The sequence below is a fragment of the Garra rufa genome, chromosome 14 (genome assembly GCF_049309525.1).
Source record: "Garra rufa chromosome 14, GarRuf1.0, whole genome shotgun sequence".
NCBI classification, from domain to species: Eukaryota; Metazoa; Chordata; class Actinopteri; order Cypriniformes; family Cyprinidae; genus Garra; species Garra rufa.
In genome coordinates, this window is record NC_133374.1 from 5,013,285 (window position 1) to 5,033,100 (window position 19,816).

General features: G+C 34.6%; 4 protein-coding genes across 4 annotated transcripts; all 4 read right to left on the reverse strand.

The window, feature by feature from the left end:
- Positions 1-3,382: 3,382 nt before the first annotated feature.
- On the reverse strand, positions 3,383-6,745 carry LOC141284642 (uncharacterized). The gene is made up of 3 exons (XM_073817635.1): positions 6,654-6,745; positions 6,439-6,572; positions 3,383-4,880 (listed from the first exon to the last, which is right to left on the reverse strand). Exons 2-3 carry the CDS (start codon positions 6,521-6,523, stop codon positions 3,937-3,939), a joined length of 1,029 nt encoding a protein of 342 aa, XP_073673736.1. The 5' UTR covers positions 6,524-6,572; positions 6,654-6,745; the 3' UTR covers positions 3,383-3,936.
- Positions 6,746-9,384: 2,639 nt separating this feature from the next.
- LOC141284647 (uncharacterized) lies at positions 9,385-12,371 on the reverse strand. The gene is made up of 2 exons (XM_073817639.1): positions 10,873-12,371; positions 9,385-10,779 (listed from the first exon to the last, which is right to left on the reverse strand). Exons 1-2 carry the CDS (start codon positions 10,892-10,894, stop codon positions 9,956-9,958), a joined length of 846 nt encoding a protein of 281 aa, XP_073673740.1. The 5' UTR covers positions 10,895-12,371; the 3' UTR covers positions 9,385-9,955.
- A 74-nt stretch (positions 12,372-12,445) lies between these two features.
- Positions 12,446-15,715, reverse strand: LOC141284645 (uncharacterized). Its single transcript, XM_073817638.1, has 2 exons — positions 13,929-15,715; positions 12,446-13,833 (listed from the first exon to the last, which is right to left on the reverse strand). The coding sequence occupies exons 1-2, from the start codon at positions 13,948-13,950 to the stop codon at positions 13,010-13,012; spliced, it is 846 nt and encodes a 281-aa protein (XP_073673739.1). The 5' UTR covers positions 13,951-15,715; the 3' UTR covers positions 12,446-13,009.
- A 1,619-nt stretch (positions 15,716-17,334) lies between these two features.
- On the reverse strand, positions 17,335-19,662 carry LOC141284637 (uncharacterized). The gene is made up of 2 exons (XM_073817631.1): positions 19,527-19,662; positions 17,335-18,529 (listed from the first exon to the last, which is right to left on the reverse strand). The coding sequence occupies exons 1-2, from the start codon at positions 19,618-19,620 to the stop codon at positions 17,427-17,429; spliced, it is 1,197 nt and encodes a 398-aa protein (XP_073673732.1). The 5' UTR covers positions 19,621-19,662; the 3' UTR covers positions 17,335-17,426.
- Positions 19,663-19,816: the final 154 nt, after the last annotated feature.

Here is a 19,816-nt window from a genome sequence, read left to right on the forward strand (position 1 = left end):
ATCCATGTTTTCTTCTGTTTGCAGGCTTGAATAGGGTTCATTAATTTTTAAGATTTATATTTAGGTGCTAATGTCTTGTGTATAATGTACTGACTGTACATGAAGAAATAAAAAAATCTTAGAAAATACTGTATCAACTGACCGTCTTTATGAATTCATCAAAACATACACAAAATTATGCATCAACTGGAAAAGATCTGCTAGTAAAAATATTACTTTACTTACATGTTGTGTTGAGATGTTTTCTAGTTCTGATGTTTCTTCTTCTTAACGAAAAAACAATTGTTTGAAAATGTATGCATTATAAGCACCTACATTTATCTACAGATATAGTTTGGCTGGAAGTTATTTCATTATTATATGGATGAGGTACATCAAAAGAAAGATAAAAGAAATTATAAGAAATGAATGCAATTTGAATGTAAAAACTGAATCATATAAAAGCAAAACAAACTGATTTTTAAGACTAATTAAACAATTATTTCAAGTAAACATATTAAAACTTAAATTTGCAATGGAAAAGCCTTGAAATGAGACAGAGGCATTTCAGCAGATTAACATGATGACCCAGTTATTTCTGTCTTCCAGGATACTCAGGAGAACACAAACATCTCTTATAAAAGTAGTTTTTAGTGAATAAACAACATACATCACAATATGTAGCTCAATTCATGACTCGAATGACTCAAAAAAGCCATTTTTTCCAATTAATCAGATTAGTAAAGTTCAAAGACTTTTGCACTTTATGGTTTATTCACTACAATGCAAATATGAATCCTGTTAATTACATTTTTATGCAAATTCTTTTAGCAACAGGATTTTTTTATTCTGTCAGTTGAATCAGATAGCGTAGGCTATATAAATTACAATATATTATATTCAAGCATTAACGAATGATTATCCCTTGACAATCAGATTATACAGTAACACTGTTATACTATATAAAAAAAAAAGATTTCCATATATTTATAAACACCCCAGGTTAATATTCTTTTTCACCCCAGGTAAATATAATATATACACACTACCAGTCAAAGTTTTTGAACTGTAAGATTTTTTTGTGTTTTTAAAGAAGTCTCTTCTGCTCAGAAAAAAAAGTAAAATTTTGAAATATTTTTACTCTTTCAAATAACTGCTTTTTATTTTAATATATTTTAAAATTTAATTTATTCCTGTGATTTCAAAGCTGATTTTTTAGCATCATCATCACATTTTCTAATATTCTAATAAACATTATCATTTTGAAAATAGCTAAGTAGAATTTTTTCAGGTTTCTTTGATAAATAGAAAGTTCAGAAGAACAGAATTTATCTGAAATAGAAACCTTTTGTAACATAAATGTTTAATATCACTTTTGATTTAAAGCATTCTTTCTAAATAAATGTATTAATTTATATAAAATAATAAAAAAAGATAAATGCTGATCTTTGGATATTTCTATCATCAAAGAATACTGAATAAATAACAGTTTTAAATACTGATAATAATAATAATAATAATAATAAATGTTTCTTAAGCAGGAAATCAGCATATTAGAATGATTTCTGAAGGAACATGTGACACTAAAGACTAGACTAATAGTGCTGAAAATGTAGCTTTGATCACAGGAATAAATTACACTTAAATAGAAAGCAGTTTTAAATATTTTAAATAGTCAATAGTCAACATATTTCATAATATTACTGCTTTTGCTGTACTTTAGATCAAATAAATAATTTGACTGATAGTGGAAATATATATACATATATTTCACCATATTTCCCTGATGATTGATTACGAGAATTGAAATATGCAAATGATGCTTTATCTGATTAAATTTGCACTTATTTGAATACAAATCTAAACACTGAATAAAGCCAGATTAAAACTGTTTTCATTTTGTTGACATTTGAACACTGTAAAACTGGAAAACACTGTAAAACACCAGAAAATAAATCATTTTCATCATGTTTTTAGGAATGAAAAATGCAAAACATATATCAGGTGAATGATACATGAACAAACCCTTCTGTTAAAACAATCAAAACACACATATAAGTTTGTTTGATTTTTAAGAGGGGAAAAAACACATTTTGTGAAAACCACCTTTAAATATGTATATTGTATTTGATATTAGATGCTAATACATAAAGTGCAATAAAAAACACTTAAACATGTTTTTCGTTAGTGTCTTGCTTTAAAATAAAAGTGCTTTTTAAGTTACTTAAAATTATATCTCAGCTCTCATGTATATACAGTCAAGCCCAAGATGATTCATACCCCTGGCAAATTCTGTCATAAAGTTACTTTTATTCAACCAGCATTTTTGTTTTGACCTGAAATGACTTCCCCCAAAAGATAAGACGATGTACAAGAGGTATAATTGTGGAAACAAATATTTCTCAGCTTTTATTTACAGTTGAACAAAAAGTGGCATGTCCAAAATTATTCATACTCTTTGCAGACTGTCACAGTCTATGGGAAAATACAAAGTTCTATACCATTCCAAATAGTCCAAGCTGTTCTAAAGCATCCTAATGACCCTGATTCATTGGGAACAGCTGTTTTAATCAACTCAACAGGTGAAAAACACAAGTTCTCTGCTGTTGGTTTGTAGACAGTCATGGCTAAGACAAAGGAGCTCACTGAGGACCTGCGGCTGTGCATTGTGGCTGCTCACAAGTCAGGAAAGGGCTATAAGACCATATCTATATGTTTTGAAGTTCCAGTGGCTACGGTGCAAAGTATTCATAAAAAATAAGACGTTCCACACTGTGAAAAATCTCAGAGGATGTGGTCGGAAGCCAAAAGTGACACCTGCGCTGGCCAGAAGGATAGTGAGAGAGGTAAAAAAGAATCCAAGGATCAGCACCAAGGCCATCCTGATGAATCTGGGCTCTGCTGGAGGAAACACCTCAAGGCAGACAGTCCAACGGACACTGCACACCGCTGGGTTCCACAGATGCAGACCAAGGAGGACACCACTTCTCCAGATAAGGAACACAAAAGCCCGCTTGGCCTTTGCAAATGCTCATCTGGACAAAAAATAAGACTTCTGGTCTTCTGTTTTATGGTCAGATGAAACAAAATTGAATTGTTTGGCCACAATGATGTAGCCTTCATTCGGCGTAAAAAAGGAGAAGCCTTCAACCCTAAGAACACCATCCCCACTGTCAAACATGGTGGTGGGAACCTAATGTTTTGGGGGTGTTTTTCAGCCGGTGGACCAGGGAACCTAATCACAGTAAACAGCACCATGAAAAAGGAGCAATACATCAAAATTCTCAACAACAACATCAGGCAGTCTGCAGAGAAACTTGGCCTTGGGCACCAGTGGACATTTCAGCATGACAACGACCCAAAACACACAGCAAAAGTGGTGAAGAAATGGTTAGCAGACAAAAACATTACCGTTTTGCAGTGGCCCAGCCAGAGTCCTGACTTAAATCCAATTGAGAATCTGTGGAGGGAGCTAAAGATCAGGGTGATGGCAAGGAGACCCTCTAACCTGAAAGAGTTGGAGCTCATCGCTAAAGAAGAATGGGCAAAAATACAAGTGGAGACATGCAAAAAGCTGGTCAGCAATTATAGGAAGCGTTTGATTGCTGTAATAGCCAATAAAGGCTTTTTCATTGCTTATTGAGAAGGGTATGAATAATTTTGGACATGCCACTTTTTGTTCAAATGTAAATAAAAGATGAGTAATAATTGTTTCCACAATGATGCCTCTTGTACATCGCCTTATTATCTTTTGGGAGACGTCTGTGTCATTTCTAATCCAAAAAAAAAAAAAAAATTAAGTAACTTTAAGTCAGAATTTGCCAGGGGTATTTATAATTTCGGGCTTGACTGTATTTAACATTCTATTTAACATTCTATTCACTTTTATCAGAAGTTTAATTTGCTTGCCTTATCAATGCAAAACAGTTCAAAGTCTGTCTTTATAAGTCCAGTTGCTCACTGTGAAGCCTCTGGCTGGTGTATTTTTAGATGTGCCACTAAATGACTTGATTTGAAGAAGCTCTTCCCACATTGAGCACAGAGATATGGCCTTTCTCCAGTATGAACTCGCTCGTGTGCTTTCAAGGATCCCAACTGACTGTAACTCTTGTCACAAAGCAAACACTTGTACGGTCTTTCTCCAGTATGAATCTTTTGGTGCTCTTTCAAGTTGGTGGCTTTATTAAACGTCCGGCCGCAGTCTGAACAAACATGAGGTCTTGCACCGCTATGCAATTTCTGATGCGCTTTAAAAGAGTCCATCCGTGCAAAACTCTTCCCGCACGAAGAACACACGTGAGGCCTTTCGTTTGTATGAGCTTGGAGGTGGTATCTTAAAGCGGACGCAGATGGACATTTTTCTCCACACTGACCACAACTGAAAGCCCTCGCTTCATGAGAGCGCAGATGATTGTTGAAATTGTGCGTCCAGTTAAAACTCTTCCCACACTGAGGGCAAATCAAAGGCTCGATGCCGGTGTGAATTCTTAAGTGGTTCTTCAGGCTGTCGTTTCGTGTGAAACCCATTCCGCATTGATGACATACGAACCGTTTGTCTTCACTGTGAATTCTTATGTGATTATTCAGGTGTTCCTTTTGCGTGAAAGTCTTTGCGCATTGAGGACAGGTGTACGGTTTCTCTCCAGTATGGACTCTTAAGTGAACATTCAGGCTGTATTTGCGTGTGAAGCTCCTCTCGCACTGCGGACACGTGTACGGACGCTCTCCGGTGTGGATTCGGATGTGATTGACAAGACTTCCTTTTTGCGTGAAACTCTTTTCACATTGAGGGCAAGTGAAGGGGCTTTTGGCTTCTGTTCTTTGAGCTCTGTTTTGGGAGTAATTATTCTCTTCAAGAATGAAATCTTCCTTTTCATTCAGCTCCTTCACTTCAATCAGGTCTAAAAAAGTGAACATATTAAATCTTTGAAAATTGCCAAGAAACGTGATAAAGCAGAGAAAGGTCAAGCGTGGAAGATTGTTTCCACAAGGGGATAAAGAAAAAATAAAATTAAAAAGGTCATTGGGGTTTTATCTCACAATTGACTTATTCTCACATGTATGAAAAAACGTTTGCAATTCAGACTTTTCTTGTGAGAATTTAGTTTAGATTGAGAATTGTGAGATTAAATCAAGATAAAAACTAAAAAAGGCAATTGTGACTTTTTAAATCTTCAAAATTGAACTTTTTTTGCAATTTTGAGAAAAAAATCTCTGAATTATGGGGGAAAACTAACAGTCACAAGTCACAATTTGTTTTGTTTTTTTATTTTGTGATGGAAATGGGCTTCCATATTCAGGTATTTATGTGAAGATAAATATACACTACCTGTAAAAAGTTTTTGAAAAGTAAGATTTCTGATGTTTTTTTGTTTGTTTGTTTGTTTAAGCCTGCATTTTTTTTATTCAAATTACAATTTTTATATATATTTTTACTATTAAAATAACTGATTTATATTTGAATATATATTTAAAATGTAATTTATTCCTGTGATTTTAAAGCTAAATTTTCAGCATCTTTACTCCAGTCTTTAGTGTCACATGATCCTTCAGAAATCCTTCTAATATGCTGATTTTCTGTTCAAGAAACATTTATTATTACTAGCAATATTTAAAATAGTTGATTACATTTTTCAGTATTCTCTGATGAATAGAAAGATCCAAAAATCTGCATTTATTTGAAATAAAACATTTTTGTAACATTATACACTATACCATTCAAAAGCTTGGAGTCAGTATTAATAGAAATAAATAATTGTATTTAGCAAAGGTGTTTTAAAGTGATCAAAAGTGATGATGAAGACATTTATAATGTTAAAAAAAATTATATTTCAGATAAATGCTGTTTTTCTGAACTTTCTATTCATCAAAGAAACCTAAAAAGTTTCTATTCAGCTATTTTCAACATAATAATGTTGTTTGAGCAGCAAATCAGAATATTAGAATGATTTCTGAAGGATCATGTGACTGGAGTAATGATGCTAAAAATGCAGCTTTGAAATCACAGAAATAAATTACATTTAAAATATATTCAAATAGAAAACAGTTCATAATTTTACTGTTTTTTCTATACTTTGAATCAAATAAATGAAGGCTTGGTGTGAGCAAACAAGACTTCTTTAAAAAAAAAAAAAAATCTTTTTTTAAAAACCTTTTGATTGGTAATGTATATAGGAATAATAATTGTAATTTGCATCTTGCAATTCAAAAAAAAAAAAAAATCTCAGAATTGTTGAAAAAAGGCAAAATACTGAGATTTTGTTTTATTCTGTCACTGAAACGGCTTCCATAGTTAAGTATTTATGTAAAGGTAAATATAGCTATTCAAGGTTTATCCACCCATCTTTTTATTATAACAATTCCAATCATTTTATGACTACAGACAACAAAAATGGTGCAATTATGTTTTGGTTACCTTACAATGCTCCTAAGCGGACATCATCATGAATGGAAACAAACCTGTTTGTTCCTCAGTATTTTCATGTTTTATTCTGGATGGTTCTGGATCACTCATGTCATCAATGTCCTCTTTAACAAACTCCATTTTTATCACAGTATGTTACAGTTGTTAGAAAGGCAGTTTCGATGGAATTCTGCAAAAATAAACAGGATTAATTGCACCTACCTAATCATTTGTTTTCTATAGTATACAAATGAACAGATGCACGCGTTACCTATTGCAGCATTTTTATTCTCTCCTGTTTTCGGGACTCTTCTCTCTGGTTTTGAGCTGTTTCTGCTGCACACAGTCGCTCCATAGGTGTTTATGATGCTGCCGTAAACACGTTTTGCACTGTCGCAAACGTGAACTAAACATCTGCCGTGGCGCGCATGCGTACATCTAATTGAGCAGCAGCTGTTATGCGCCGTCTTCCTCCAAGGGGCGCCGAAAGCCAAAAAGTCCTTTAGTATCACAAACCTTACTTTTACTGGAGACATTTGCAAAAGAACGGATATATTAGTTTTAATCTAAAAAATAGCAAGCTTCCTGGGTCCATTTTTTTGAAAACAATATTTGGCCAAGATATAACTATTTGAAAATCTGAGAGAGCAAAAAAATCGAAATCTTGAGAAAATCGCCTTTAAAAACGGTAGAAAGTTTACAAAGCATCTTAATGAAACATGATCTTTACCTAAATTCCCAATGATTTAATCGATCACTTTGACCCATACAATGTATTGTTGGCTATTGGGACAAATACAGGTATGTGCCAAAAAATTTGAATATCGAGGGAAAGTTCATTTATTTCAATAATTTGTTTCAAAAGGTTCACTACACACAAAGTGAAATATTTCAAGCCTTTATTTGTTTCAATTTTAATGATTATGGATTAAAGATTTAAAAAACAAAACAAATCCAGTATTTCACAAAATCTGAATATCATGACAAAGTTCAACATTGTACATGTCATCTGCTGGTGTGGGTCCATTGTCTTTTATCAAGTCCACTGTCAATGCAGCTGTCTATTTTATGATTTTATTTTCCAGCAGTATCTGGCACCTGCCCACAAAGCCAAAACAACCAGTACCTGGTTTAATTGCCATGGAATAACTGTACTTGATTGGCCGGCAAACTCGCCTGACTTAAACCCCATTAAAATCTATGGGGTATTGTCAAAAAGAAGATGAGGGAACACAGGCCCCGAAATGCAGATGAGCTGACGGCCAATATCAAAGCAACTTGGCCTCCATAACACCTCAACTGTGTCAAAGGCTGATCGCCTCCATGCCACGCCGCCTTGATGCTGGAATCAGTGCAAAAGAAGTACTGAGGACATAATACAGTACATAAACACACTTTTCAGAAGGCCAACATGTGTTTAAGATCACATGAAATATTCTAATTTTGCTAAATATTGGATTTTTTTGTCTTTAATCCATAATCATCAAAATTGAAACAAATAAAGGCTTGAAATATTTCACTTTGTGTGTGAACTAATATAACATTAATATTTAAAGCAAATTATTGAAATAAATGGACTTTCCCTCAATATTCAAATTTTTTGGCACATACCTGTATACCTGTGCTACTTAAGATTTAATTCTTCTTATAAAAAAATACTCCATCTTCAACAGTCACTGATTTCAGCTGCTGCACCTAGAGATTGTTCTTCTCTTGTAGGATGATGTGAATATTCACCAGTGTTGATAGGTCAATTGTTGTGGGAGGGGCTACACTGTAGATGTGAACTGTGATCATTGGCTGATACTGAGACCCACAGGAACAGATCTGGAGACATTAACTGAGTGTATACTGAACTATTATTAACATATAGAGATCAATAAGAAACAACTCATCTTTATGAGTGGGGATTTATACCATTTTATGGAAACACATTACTTCAGCATCAGATTTAAATATAAAAAGCCTGGTTGTCTCATCCAAATAGATTGATGTTTTCACCTCATTCATTATGATGATGTCTGAGATCTTCTGTAAATTGGCACATTAAGCACATTTCATTGTGTGTCAACAGGCTGAAACAAACAACAAGATTGTTTCTTTTCACTCTCAGACTGTGAAATCAAATTTACAAAATAAAACTAGATGGTGTTGGGCTTTTGGGTGAAGCTCCATATACTACATTTTTTAATGTCTTTTTAAGTCTTTTTAAACATCTAAAGCTCTTCTCACAAGGAGGGCAGTGGTACGGCTTTTCTCCAGTATGAACTCGCTCTGGTCCTGTGGGTCAGAATCAGATTTAAATATAAAAAAACTTTTAAGCATTTATGCAAATCAATCATTACATGTATTCTATATGTTGGAGGAGTTTTCCACTTGTCTAAATTATTGTTGATTTCTTAGTATTATTTATTATAATTAAATAATTGTGACCCTAGACCACAAAACCCTTGAAATTGAAATTTATACATCATCTAAAACACCTGACATATATAAATATAAATAAGTTTTGCATTGATGCATGGTTTGTTAGGATAAGACAATATTTGGCTGAGATACAACTATTTGAAAATCTGCAATCTGTGGGTGCAAAAAATCTAAATGTTGAGAAAATCCAAAGTTATCCAAATGAAGTTCTTGGTTATGCATATTACTAATCAAAAATTAAGTTTTGATATATTTACTGTAGGAAATTTACAAAATATCTTCATGGAACATGATCTTAATATCCTAATGATTTTTTGCATAAAAGAAAAATCAATCATTTTGACACACGCAATGCATTTTGGGCTATTGCTACAAATATACCTGTGCTAAGACTGGTTTTGTGATCCGGGGTCACAAATAAAAATAAACTATAATAATATTACTATTATTAATTCATTTTTGTAGTTTTATTTAATGGGTCACACTATGTGCAGTGTGAGCATCAAACCAAATCTCCACGTGCTCTAATGAGAACCAGACTGAAAAACTTGCACCCATAATTTATTTCTAATTAATTTTATTTTTGAACGGGGGCAGGGAAAAAGAACGACAGTCAAATGATTGTGTTACAGAAACAATGTGCCATTATGCAATAGAATGATGCTTGGTTGTAAGTCAGATGATCTTATGCATTTTTAATATGTTAAAGCAGCCTCTGTGCTACTCCACAAATGCTTCTTAAAATGAGAAAAGTGTGAGGAAAGGTCAAAGGCTTTGCTCTCTGTCCTCAGGGGGAATCCCATGACTTCTCTTCGTCCATTAATCTTGAGTAATCTGCCTAAATTAAACTAAATCTTCCTCTGTGAAGGAAATAGCTTGTTAGGTCGCTCCAGACTTTATGCCGGCAGGAAATCTGATTTACGGTCATCTATATTGACTTTGGGGCCCCCTGGAATTCTTCTGCTTTTGCTCAGTTTTAGAAAAGTTCTGCTCATGTTATAGCTGTCTATTTCGCTGTAACATCCTACACTCTACAGTTCCTCAATCAGACTAAGAATAAGTCAAAATTCACAAAATTAAACTAGATGTTGTTGTGCTTTTGAGAGAAACACTATTATTTACTAGGATGTTCTAACATGAAAATGCTCACTGCAACAACTTAGGACATTTTGTCATGTGATTTTTAAGGCTACTTAAACATCTAAACCCTGTATCACATGGAGGGCAGTAGTACGGCTTCTCTCCAGTATGAATTTGCTCATGAAATTTCAGGTCTCCAGACTGAATGAAACTCTTGTCACAATATGAGCACTTGTAAGGTCTTTCTCCAGTATGGATTCTTTGGTGCTGTTTCAGATTATCAGCTCTAGCAAAGCTCTTCCCACATTCACGACACACATGATCTTTCTCACCGGTGTGTTTTTTCTGGTGCCGCTTACAGTGATCCACTCGAGCAAAAGTCTGTCCACAAAAAGAACATGCAAAAGGTCTTGCATTTGTATGAATTCTCATGTGTTCTTCTAGTCTTGATGATGTAAAAAAATCGTTACCACACTGATCACAGGTAAATGGCTTTACTCCATTATGAACACGCAGATGAAAATTGAGATGGGTTCTATATCTGAAACTCTTTCCACACTGAGTACATTGGTACGGCTTCTCTCCAGTATGAACTCGCTCATGTATTCTCAGGGTTCCTGTCTGAATGAAGCTCTTGTCACAGTATGAGCACTTGTGAGGTCTTTCTCCAGTATGGATCATTTTGTGCAGTTTCAAACGGGTAATATTAGCAAAGCTCTTTCCACAATCCAAACACACATGATCTTTCACTTCTTTATGAGTCCTCTGACGCTGTTTACAATTTTCCATCAACGGACGACTCTTTCCTTTAGAATCTTTGCCAATGAAATCACAGTGTTTCTCCTCCACCTCACCCAGTTCATGTCTTTGCTCTGTCTCTTTTATTTGGTCTAATTAAAAAAGAGAGTTAGAAATAGATCAAAAATAAGACATGTGAAAACCTCAGTACAGTCAACAATGAAGACTCAGAAATGAACACCTACTTGTTTGTTCCTCATGATTCATTTTGAATGGTTCTGGATCCCTCGTGTTGTCAATCTCCTCTTTAACAAACTCCCTTCTCTTGTCCTTCTCTCCTGTGAATATTTCCCAAGCTTGTATCAGCCCAGATGTCAAAGTGGGAGGGGCTTGTGTCACATGTGGTCGGATTCCTTTGAATTAGTGGGTGGGGTTATGACTGAGTCATCTGTACAACCCCTTTGAAACTGGAGCTCATATTTCTAGCCTTTGTATGTAACACTTTAAATGAACATATGTAAAACATGCTTTTAGAAATACAGAATTTTTTCACAAGGTTGTATATTATTTGCATATAAAACAGCTCTATAGAATGGTAGCTCATTAAATTGTAGGGCACTACACTCTTAAAAATAAAAGTGCTTTAAAAGGTTCCTCACAGTGATGCCATGGAAGAACCATTTTGGTTCCACAAAGAACCATTCAACCATCCATTTAATCTAAAAAATAGCAAGCGTCCTGGGTCCATTTTTTTGAAAACAATATTTGGCCAAGATACAACTATTTGAAAATCTGAGGGTGCAAAAAAATCTAAATATTGAGAAAATCGCCTTTAAAAATGGTAGAAAGTTTACAAAGCATCTTAATGAAACATGATCTTTACCTAAATTCCCAATGATTTTTGGCATAAAAGAAAAAACGATCATTTTGACCCATACAATGTATTGTTGGCTATTGCGACAAATACAGGTATGTGCCAAAAAATTAGAATATCTAGGGAAAGTTCATTTATTTCAATAATTTGTTTCAAAAGGTGAAACTTGTATATTATATTAGTTCACTACACACAAAATGAAATATTTCAAGCCTTTATTTGTTTCAATTTTAATGATTATGAATATCATGACAAAGTTCAACATTGTAGGCTCCCTGTGTCCCAATCTAGTCGGCTAATTAATGCAAAACACCTGCAGAGGTTTCCTCAGCCTTTAAATTGTCTCAGTCTGGCTTAGGTTTCAGAATCATGGGGAAGACTGCTGACTTGACGTTTGTGCAGAAGACCATCATTGACACCCTCCATAAGGAGGAAAAGTCTCAAAAGGCAATTGCAAAAGAAGCTGGATGCTCACAGAGCGCAGTATCAAAGTATATTAACAGAGTGTTAAGAGGAAGGGAAAAATGTGGCCGGAAAAGGTGCACAAGTGACAGGGATGACCGTAGCCTTGAGAGGATTATCAAGCAAGGGCGGTCTTGGCAATGCATATTACTAATCAAAATTTTGTTTTGATATATTTACTGTAGGAAATTTACAAAATATCTTCATGGAACATGATCTTAATATCCTAATGATTTTTTGCATAAAAGAAAAATAAATCATTTTGATACACACAATGCATTCTTGGCTATTGCTACAAATATACCTGTGCTAAGACTGGTTTGTGATCCAGGGTCACAAATAAAAATAAACTATAATAATACTACTATTATTAATTAATTTTTGTAGTTTTATTTAATGGGTCACACTATGTGCAGTGTGAGCACCAAACCAAATCTCCAAGTGTTCTAATGAGAACCAGACTGAAAAACTTGCACCCATAATTTATTTCTAATTAATTTTATTTTTGAACGGGGGCAGGGAAAAAGAACGACAGTCAAATGATTGTGTTACAGAAACAATGTGGCATTATGCAATAGAATGATGCATGGTTGGAAGTCAGATGATCTTTTGCATTTTTAATATGTTAAAGCAGCCTCTGTGCCATTCCACAAACGCTTCTTAAAATGAGAAAAGTGTTTTGTGAGGAAAGGTCAAAGGCTTTGCTCTCTTTCCTCAGGGGGAACCCCATGACTTCTGTCTCTTCTGTCCAAATCTTCCTCTGTGAAGGAGATAGCTGGTTAGGTCGCTCCAGACTTTCGGCAGGAAATTGGTTTTACGGTCATCTATATGCCTTTGGGGACCCCTGGAATTCTTCTGCTTTTGCTCAGTTTTAGAAAAGTTCTGCTCATGTTATAGCTGTCTATTTCGCTGTAACATCCTACACTCTACAGTTCCTCAATCAGACTAAGAATAAGTCAAATTTCACAAAATTAAACTAGATGTTGTTGTGCTTTTGAGAGAAACACACTATTATTTACTAGGATGTTCTAACATGAAAATGTTGCTCACTGCAACAACTTAGGACATTTTGTCATGTGATTTTTAAGGCTACTTAAATATTTAAAACTTTTATCACATGGAGGGCAGTAGTATGGCTTCTCTCCAGTATGAATTTGCTCATGAAATTTCAGGTTTCCAGACTGAACGAAACTCTTGTCACAATATGAGCACTTGTAAGGTCTTTCTCCAGTATGGATTCTTTGGTGCTTATTCAGATGATCAGCTCTAATAAAGCTCTTCCCACATTCACGACACACATGATCTTTCTCACCGGTGTGTTTTTTCTGGTGCCGCTTACAATGACCCAGTTGAGCAAAAGTCTGTCCACAAAATGAACATGCAAAAGGTCTTGCATTTGTATGAATTCTCATGTGTTCTTCTAGTTTTGAAGATGTAAAAAAATCGTTACCACACTGATCACAGGTAAATGGCTTTACTCCATTATGAACACGCAGATGAAAATTGAGATCAGTTCTATATCTGAAACTCTTTCCACACTGAGTACATTGGTACGGCTTCTCTCCAGTATGAACTCGCTCATGTATTCTCAGGGTTCCTGCCTGAATGAAGCTCTTGTCACAGTATGAGCACTTGTGAGGTCTTTCTCCAGTATGGATCATTTTGTGCAGTTTCAAACGGGTAATTTTAGCAAAGCTCTTTCCACAATCCAAACACACATGATCTTTCACTTCTTTATGAGTTCTCTGACGCTGTTTACAATTTTCCATCAACGGACGACTCTTTCCTTTAGAATCTTTGCCAATGAAATCACTGTGTTTCTCCTCCACCTCACCCAGTTCATGTCTTTGCTCTGTCTCTTTTATTTGGTCTAATTAAAAAAGAGATAGTTAGAAATAGATCAAAAATAAGACATGTGAAAACCTCAGTACAGTCAACAATGAAGACTCAGAAATGAACACCTACTTGTTTGTTCCTCATGATTCATTTTGGATGGTTCTGGATCCCTCGTGTTGTCAATCTCCTCTTTAACAAACTCCCTTCTCTTGTCCTTCTCTCCTGTGAATATTTCCCAAGCTTGTATCAGCCCAGATATGTCAAAGTGGGAGGGGCTTGTGTCACATGTGGTCGGATTCCTTTGAATTAGTGGGTGGGGTTATGAACGAGTCATCTGTACAACCCCTTTGAAACTGGTGCTCATATTTCTAGCCTTTGTATGTAACACTTTAAATGAACGTGTAAAACATGCTTTTAGAAATACAGAATTTTTTCACAAGGTTGTATATTATTTGCATATAAAACAGCTCTATAGAATGGTAGCTCATTAAATTGTAGGGCACTACACTCTTAAAAATAAAAGTGCTTTAAAAGGTTCCTCACAGTGATGCCATGGAAGAACCATTTTTGGTTCCACAAAGAACCATTCAGTCAAAGGTTCTTTAAAGAACCATCTCTTTCTTACCTTTTTATAATCTGAAGAACCCCCTTTCATCACAAAGAACCTTTTGAGAAACAGAAAGGTTCTTCAGATTTTAAAGGTTCTTTATGGAACCATTTAGACAAAAAAGGTTCTTCTATGGCATCGTGAAGCACCTTTATTTTTACACATTAACTAAACTTAATTTCATACATACAAGGAAATCTCCAGAAAGGCATTCGGTATACTACATAACCTCAAAATAATACATTTATATATTAGAAATGAACTACAAAATAAATATCTCAACACATTACTCTCCACAATCTTAAAATCTGTGCATAGTATGTTTGAAATAGTGCTTTAATATCTCACCTTTTACCTTTAAACATTATTTCTAATAATTTCTTGTGAACACTAGTACACATTAATAACTGTTTTTGGCTTTTTGGCTTGTCCCTCATTGTAAGTTGCTTTGAATAAAAGCATCTGCTAAATAAAACGTAAATGTTTACACAGATGCCATGAGGCGTTTTGTCTGTATGAATTTTTAGGTGCAATAATGAAATCACAGCTAAATGGCTTTTCTCCAGAGTGAATGTGCAGATGATAACTGAGATCTGATGCATCAGCAAAACTCTTTTCACACTGAGAGTTATGGTTTCTTCTTAAATGAGCTGCTAAAAAAACAATAGTTCCCTGTTTTCACCTCATTCATATGATGATCTCTGAGATCTTCTGTAAATTGGCACATTACGCACATTTCATTAGTGTCAATAGGCTGAGACAAATCGACAATTGCAATGAAAAAAATATGCATAGAAACAACTGAACAAAAGAATCTGGGGGGTGTTCCATAAACCAAGTTTACCAAATAAGTCAGGCTTATTTCAGTTAGTCTGACTTATTGTCACTTGGTTTGGCTCAAAATAAGCCTGACTTATTTGGTAAACTTGGTTTATGGAACACCCCCCTGGTGATTCAGATGTTTGTTTGTGAACTTATATTATTCAAATCAAATTATGTATCAGTGATTGTCTTAAAACAAAAAAAAAGCAGCTTTAATGGAAATTTTGTAAATCTGTCAATAATGTAATTTTTTTTCTGTTGGTTTACTGATTAATGTTTTAATTTTTTATGTGCCAAATGCTAGTTCAGTGAGAATTGTTTTGAGGTTTTGATGCCAGAAGATTATTTAGAACTCTAGAATCTGTCTTTGCATATCTTTTATAAGCATAATAATAACAAAAAGAGATCTCAGACAAGGGGGTGAGTACATTATCTGTACATTTTTGTTCTGAAGGTGAACTACACTGCAAAAAATGCTTTTCTTACTTAGATTTTTTGCCTTGTTTCCAGCCAAAATATCTAGAAAGTTTTATATCAAGAAGGATTTTCTACACTGTAAAAAGTTTTCACCAGTTTCAACTTAAAAAATTAAGTTAAGCAGCTGCCTTAAGATTGTAAGTTAAATCAACTTAAGTCATTTAAACTCAAGTTATTTCAACTCATTTTTATTGTAATAAATTAAAATGACTGGTAATTTTAAGCTGATTTAACTTAAAAACATAAGGCAGCTGCTGAACTTAGGTTTTTAAGTTGAATCTGCTCAAAACATTTTACAGTGACAAGTTAAAATTATTTTCTTGTTTTCAGAAAAGATACAAGTCAAATTTAAGTGAGTTTTTGCACGAAACAAGCTAAATAATCTGCCAATGGGGTAAGAAAAATAATCTTGTTTTCTGTTTGAAATAAGTTTTTTTTTTTTTTTTGCTTACCCCATTAGCAGATTAGTTGGCTTGTTTTAACCAAAAACTCACTTAATTTTGACTTGTTTTTTCTGAAGACAAGAAAATATCTTTTACTCGTCTAAAAATCCTCCTTGATTTAAGAATTTGTAGATATTTTACCTGGAAACAAGACAAAAAATCTAAGTAAGAAAAGCATTTTTTGCAGTGTACTCCTTTAAAATGATGATGTAAGCAGATAGTGTCTTGTCAGTGAAGCTGTAATTTTATTCCTGTTGAAGGAGTGGAAGTCGGAAGACATCATGGCCTTTTTACAAATTAATATCCTTATTAATTCTTACACATTTTAGTAGATGATCTAGCTCATAAATCTGTGTTTAACTCATAATATAATTTGTTGTGTAATATTAGTAGTGGCTAGAAAGATGTCTTAATAGAAAATCACATGATGTTAGAATAAATTGTGCTCTGAATGAGATTTGTGCTTGTTGAAGTTTCTCTTTTCTCAGACACCCGAGGTCACACCTCAGGAGGTCAGGATGACCCTCCTGATTACGTGAGCAGTTGTGACCAAGACATCTGTGATCGGGACATCTATGACATGTGTTCTTGATAACTGATCAAATGCAAATCCCTTAGACTTGTATTAGTGAAATCCTGTTGATTTGGTTCTATTTTTCTAAGTGGCTAACTGTTAAGTGTGCGTGTATCAAGCCACACTGATAAAGAGTCTTGCCTGGCTAGGCAACCTTGACGATAGATAAGACCTCTGTGTGTGACTTTATGTGTGTGTTGAATATTTCACACTTATCTAGGTTCTGGACCAATCCGGATCTTCCTAATCTATGTATTGAAGTAATTAGCAACCTCTGTTAGAGTATAATTACTGGTGTTTTGAACATGTACGCAGAGCGGCCTACGAACTCCATAGAGAGTGTTGAAGCTGACTTCTGCTGATGAAACTGCAAACTATTTTCTTCAGTAAACATGACTTCGATTGATTGAATCTTTGACTCCTGGTTTTTGTTCATCATATCTGGTCCTTGTGTGTTTTTACTGTAAAATTCCCCTTACACTGTTATATACAGAACATAATATAAATGAATAAGTACATTTATAAATAAATGTTTCTGATTTATAAATATGACTTTGTTGGTTTTTGTTACATTTGCTTAATGTCTCTTTTGTCCTTCATGAGCGGGTTTTTAAATCTAAGAATTAAAATACATAAAAATAAGATTACAGTGATTCAATGCGTTTGCAAACTACACATTACCTTTACCTGAAGAGAACATTTGTTCACTGTGAGACAGAACAATGCTTTTCCATATGAATCGCTACAGTCTTTGACTGAGTGAAACTCTTTCCACACTGAGTGCAGCGGTACGGCTTCTCTCCAGTATGAATTCGCTCATGTACTTTCAGGTTTCCAGACACAGTAAAACTCTTGTCACAATGTGAGCACTTGTAAGGTTTTTCTCCAGTGTGAACTCTTTTGTGCCGTTTCAACTGGCCGATCGCAGTAAAGCTCTTCCCGCACTCCAAACACACATATTCTTTTAAATCATCGTGCATTTTCTGGTGCAGCTTACAGCTGTTCAGTCTTGAGAAACTCTTTCCGCACAAAGAACACAAGTGAGGCTTTTCACGTGAATGAACATTCATGTGACATTTTAGATTCGATGCGGATCTAAACTTTTTACCACACTGATCACAGTCAAACGGCCTTTCTCCAGAGTGAATGTGCAGATGATAACGGAGATTTTTGGTACTTATGAAACCCTCTCCACATTGAGTACAGAGGTACGGCTTCTCTCCCGTATGAACGCGCTCATGTGCTCTGAGGTTGCCAGATAGAGTGAAAGTCCTGTCACAATATGAGCACTTGTAAGGTCTTTCTCCAGTATGAATCCTTTGGTGCTGTTTTAGTTGACTAGCTGTGGTAAAGCTCTTCCCACACTCACAACACACATGATCTCTCACTTCATCATGTACTTTTTGATGCTGTTTACAACTGTCCAGCCGTGAGAAACTCTTTCCACACAAAGAGCACACATGAGGCCTCTCATCTGAATGAACTTTCTGGTGTGTTTTTAGTTTTGACGATGAGATAAAATGTTTACCACATTGATCGCAGATAAATGGCTTGATTCCAGAGTGACAGAGCAGATGTCTTCTGAGCCCTGATGAACGAGTGAAGCTCTTTCCACACTGGCATGTGTATGGTTTCTCTCCAGTGTGCATTCTTACATGCGTGTTAAGATTTCCTTTGTGTGTGAAACTCTTTCCACACTGTGAGCAGGTGAACAGCTTTTTGGCATTTGTTCTTTGAGCTTGGAAGGTGCAACGTTCATCCTCTGCTTCATTTAGTTCATGTATTCGCTGGTTCACTTCCATCCAGTCTAAAATTACAATATGCATATATTTTTTTGTTTAGTGATAGTTGTTCATGAGCCCCTTGTTTGTCCTGAACAGTTAAACTGCCTGCTGTTCTTCTGAAACATCCTTCAGGTCCCACAAATTCTTTGGTTTTTAAGCATTTTTGTGTATTTGAACCCTTTCCAACAATGACCAACAATGAAAGATCCATCTTTTCACACTGAGGACAACTGAGAGACTCGTATGCAACTATTACAGAAGGTTCAAACGCTGCTTCAGAAGAAAAAAAAAAAAGCATTAAGAGCTGGGGGTAAAAACTTTTGAACAGAATGAAGATGCGTACTTTTTTTTTCTTATTTTGCCTAAATAACCCTTTTTTTTCCATTAAGTACTGCCCTTTAGAAGCTACGAAATATTCTTACATGTTTCCCAGATTTAGCCTGAAATTTAGCCTGAGCTTTTAATGCATTGTTTTTCATTTTGGAGCATTAGTGAGCATTTGAACCTTTTGTAATAGTTGCATATGAGTCCCTCAGTAATTTTTGGAAAGGGTTCAAATATACAAAAATGCTGAAAACCTGTTTTTTTTTTTTTTTTCAGAAGAACAGCAGCCAGTTCAACTGTTCAGGACAAACAAGGGACTTATGAAAAACTATCACTAAACAAACAAACAAACAAAAAAACAGTTGTGGATCATTCAGGTAACAACACAGTATTAAGAATCAAGTGTATGAAAACTTTTGAATAGGATTATTTTTATAAATTCAACAATTTTCTCTTACTATATGTAAGCATCTTTTCTGTGAAATATCTATTTGAATCTATTTTACACTTCCATCCAGTCTAAAATAAAAATATGATGTTGTTAAAATGTACAACGCATCAGATATTTTATCTTTTAATTATTTTATCCTCTTATTAATACACAACTGCTACACAAGGCTATGATAATTTAAATACATTTCTACGAAAGTATCATTTATCATCTCTATATTGCTCAAATCATGAATGGACACCAACCTGTTTGTTCCTCAGTATCTTCGTGTTTAATTATACATGGTTCTGCATCGCTCATATCGTCAATTTCCTCTTTAACAAACTCCATATTTCTCATTTTTTCATATTTCAGTCGATTTCTCCTGTTGTTTATTCTCAGGACGATCTTCTTCGTTTAAATTGTAAACCTCTTTAAGGTGCATTTGCGCCATCTACTGGAATGTAGAGCACTGGGTTTGAAAAAAGAGAAGAAATGACTCAAATCCTGCTGATTTTGCTTTAATTTAGAAGTGCATTATATAATCAGACAACCT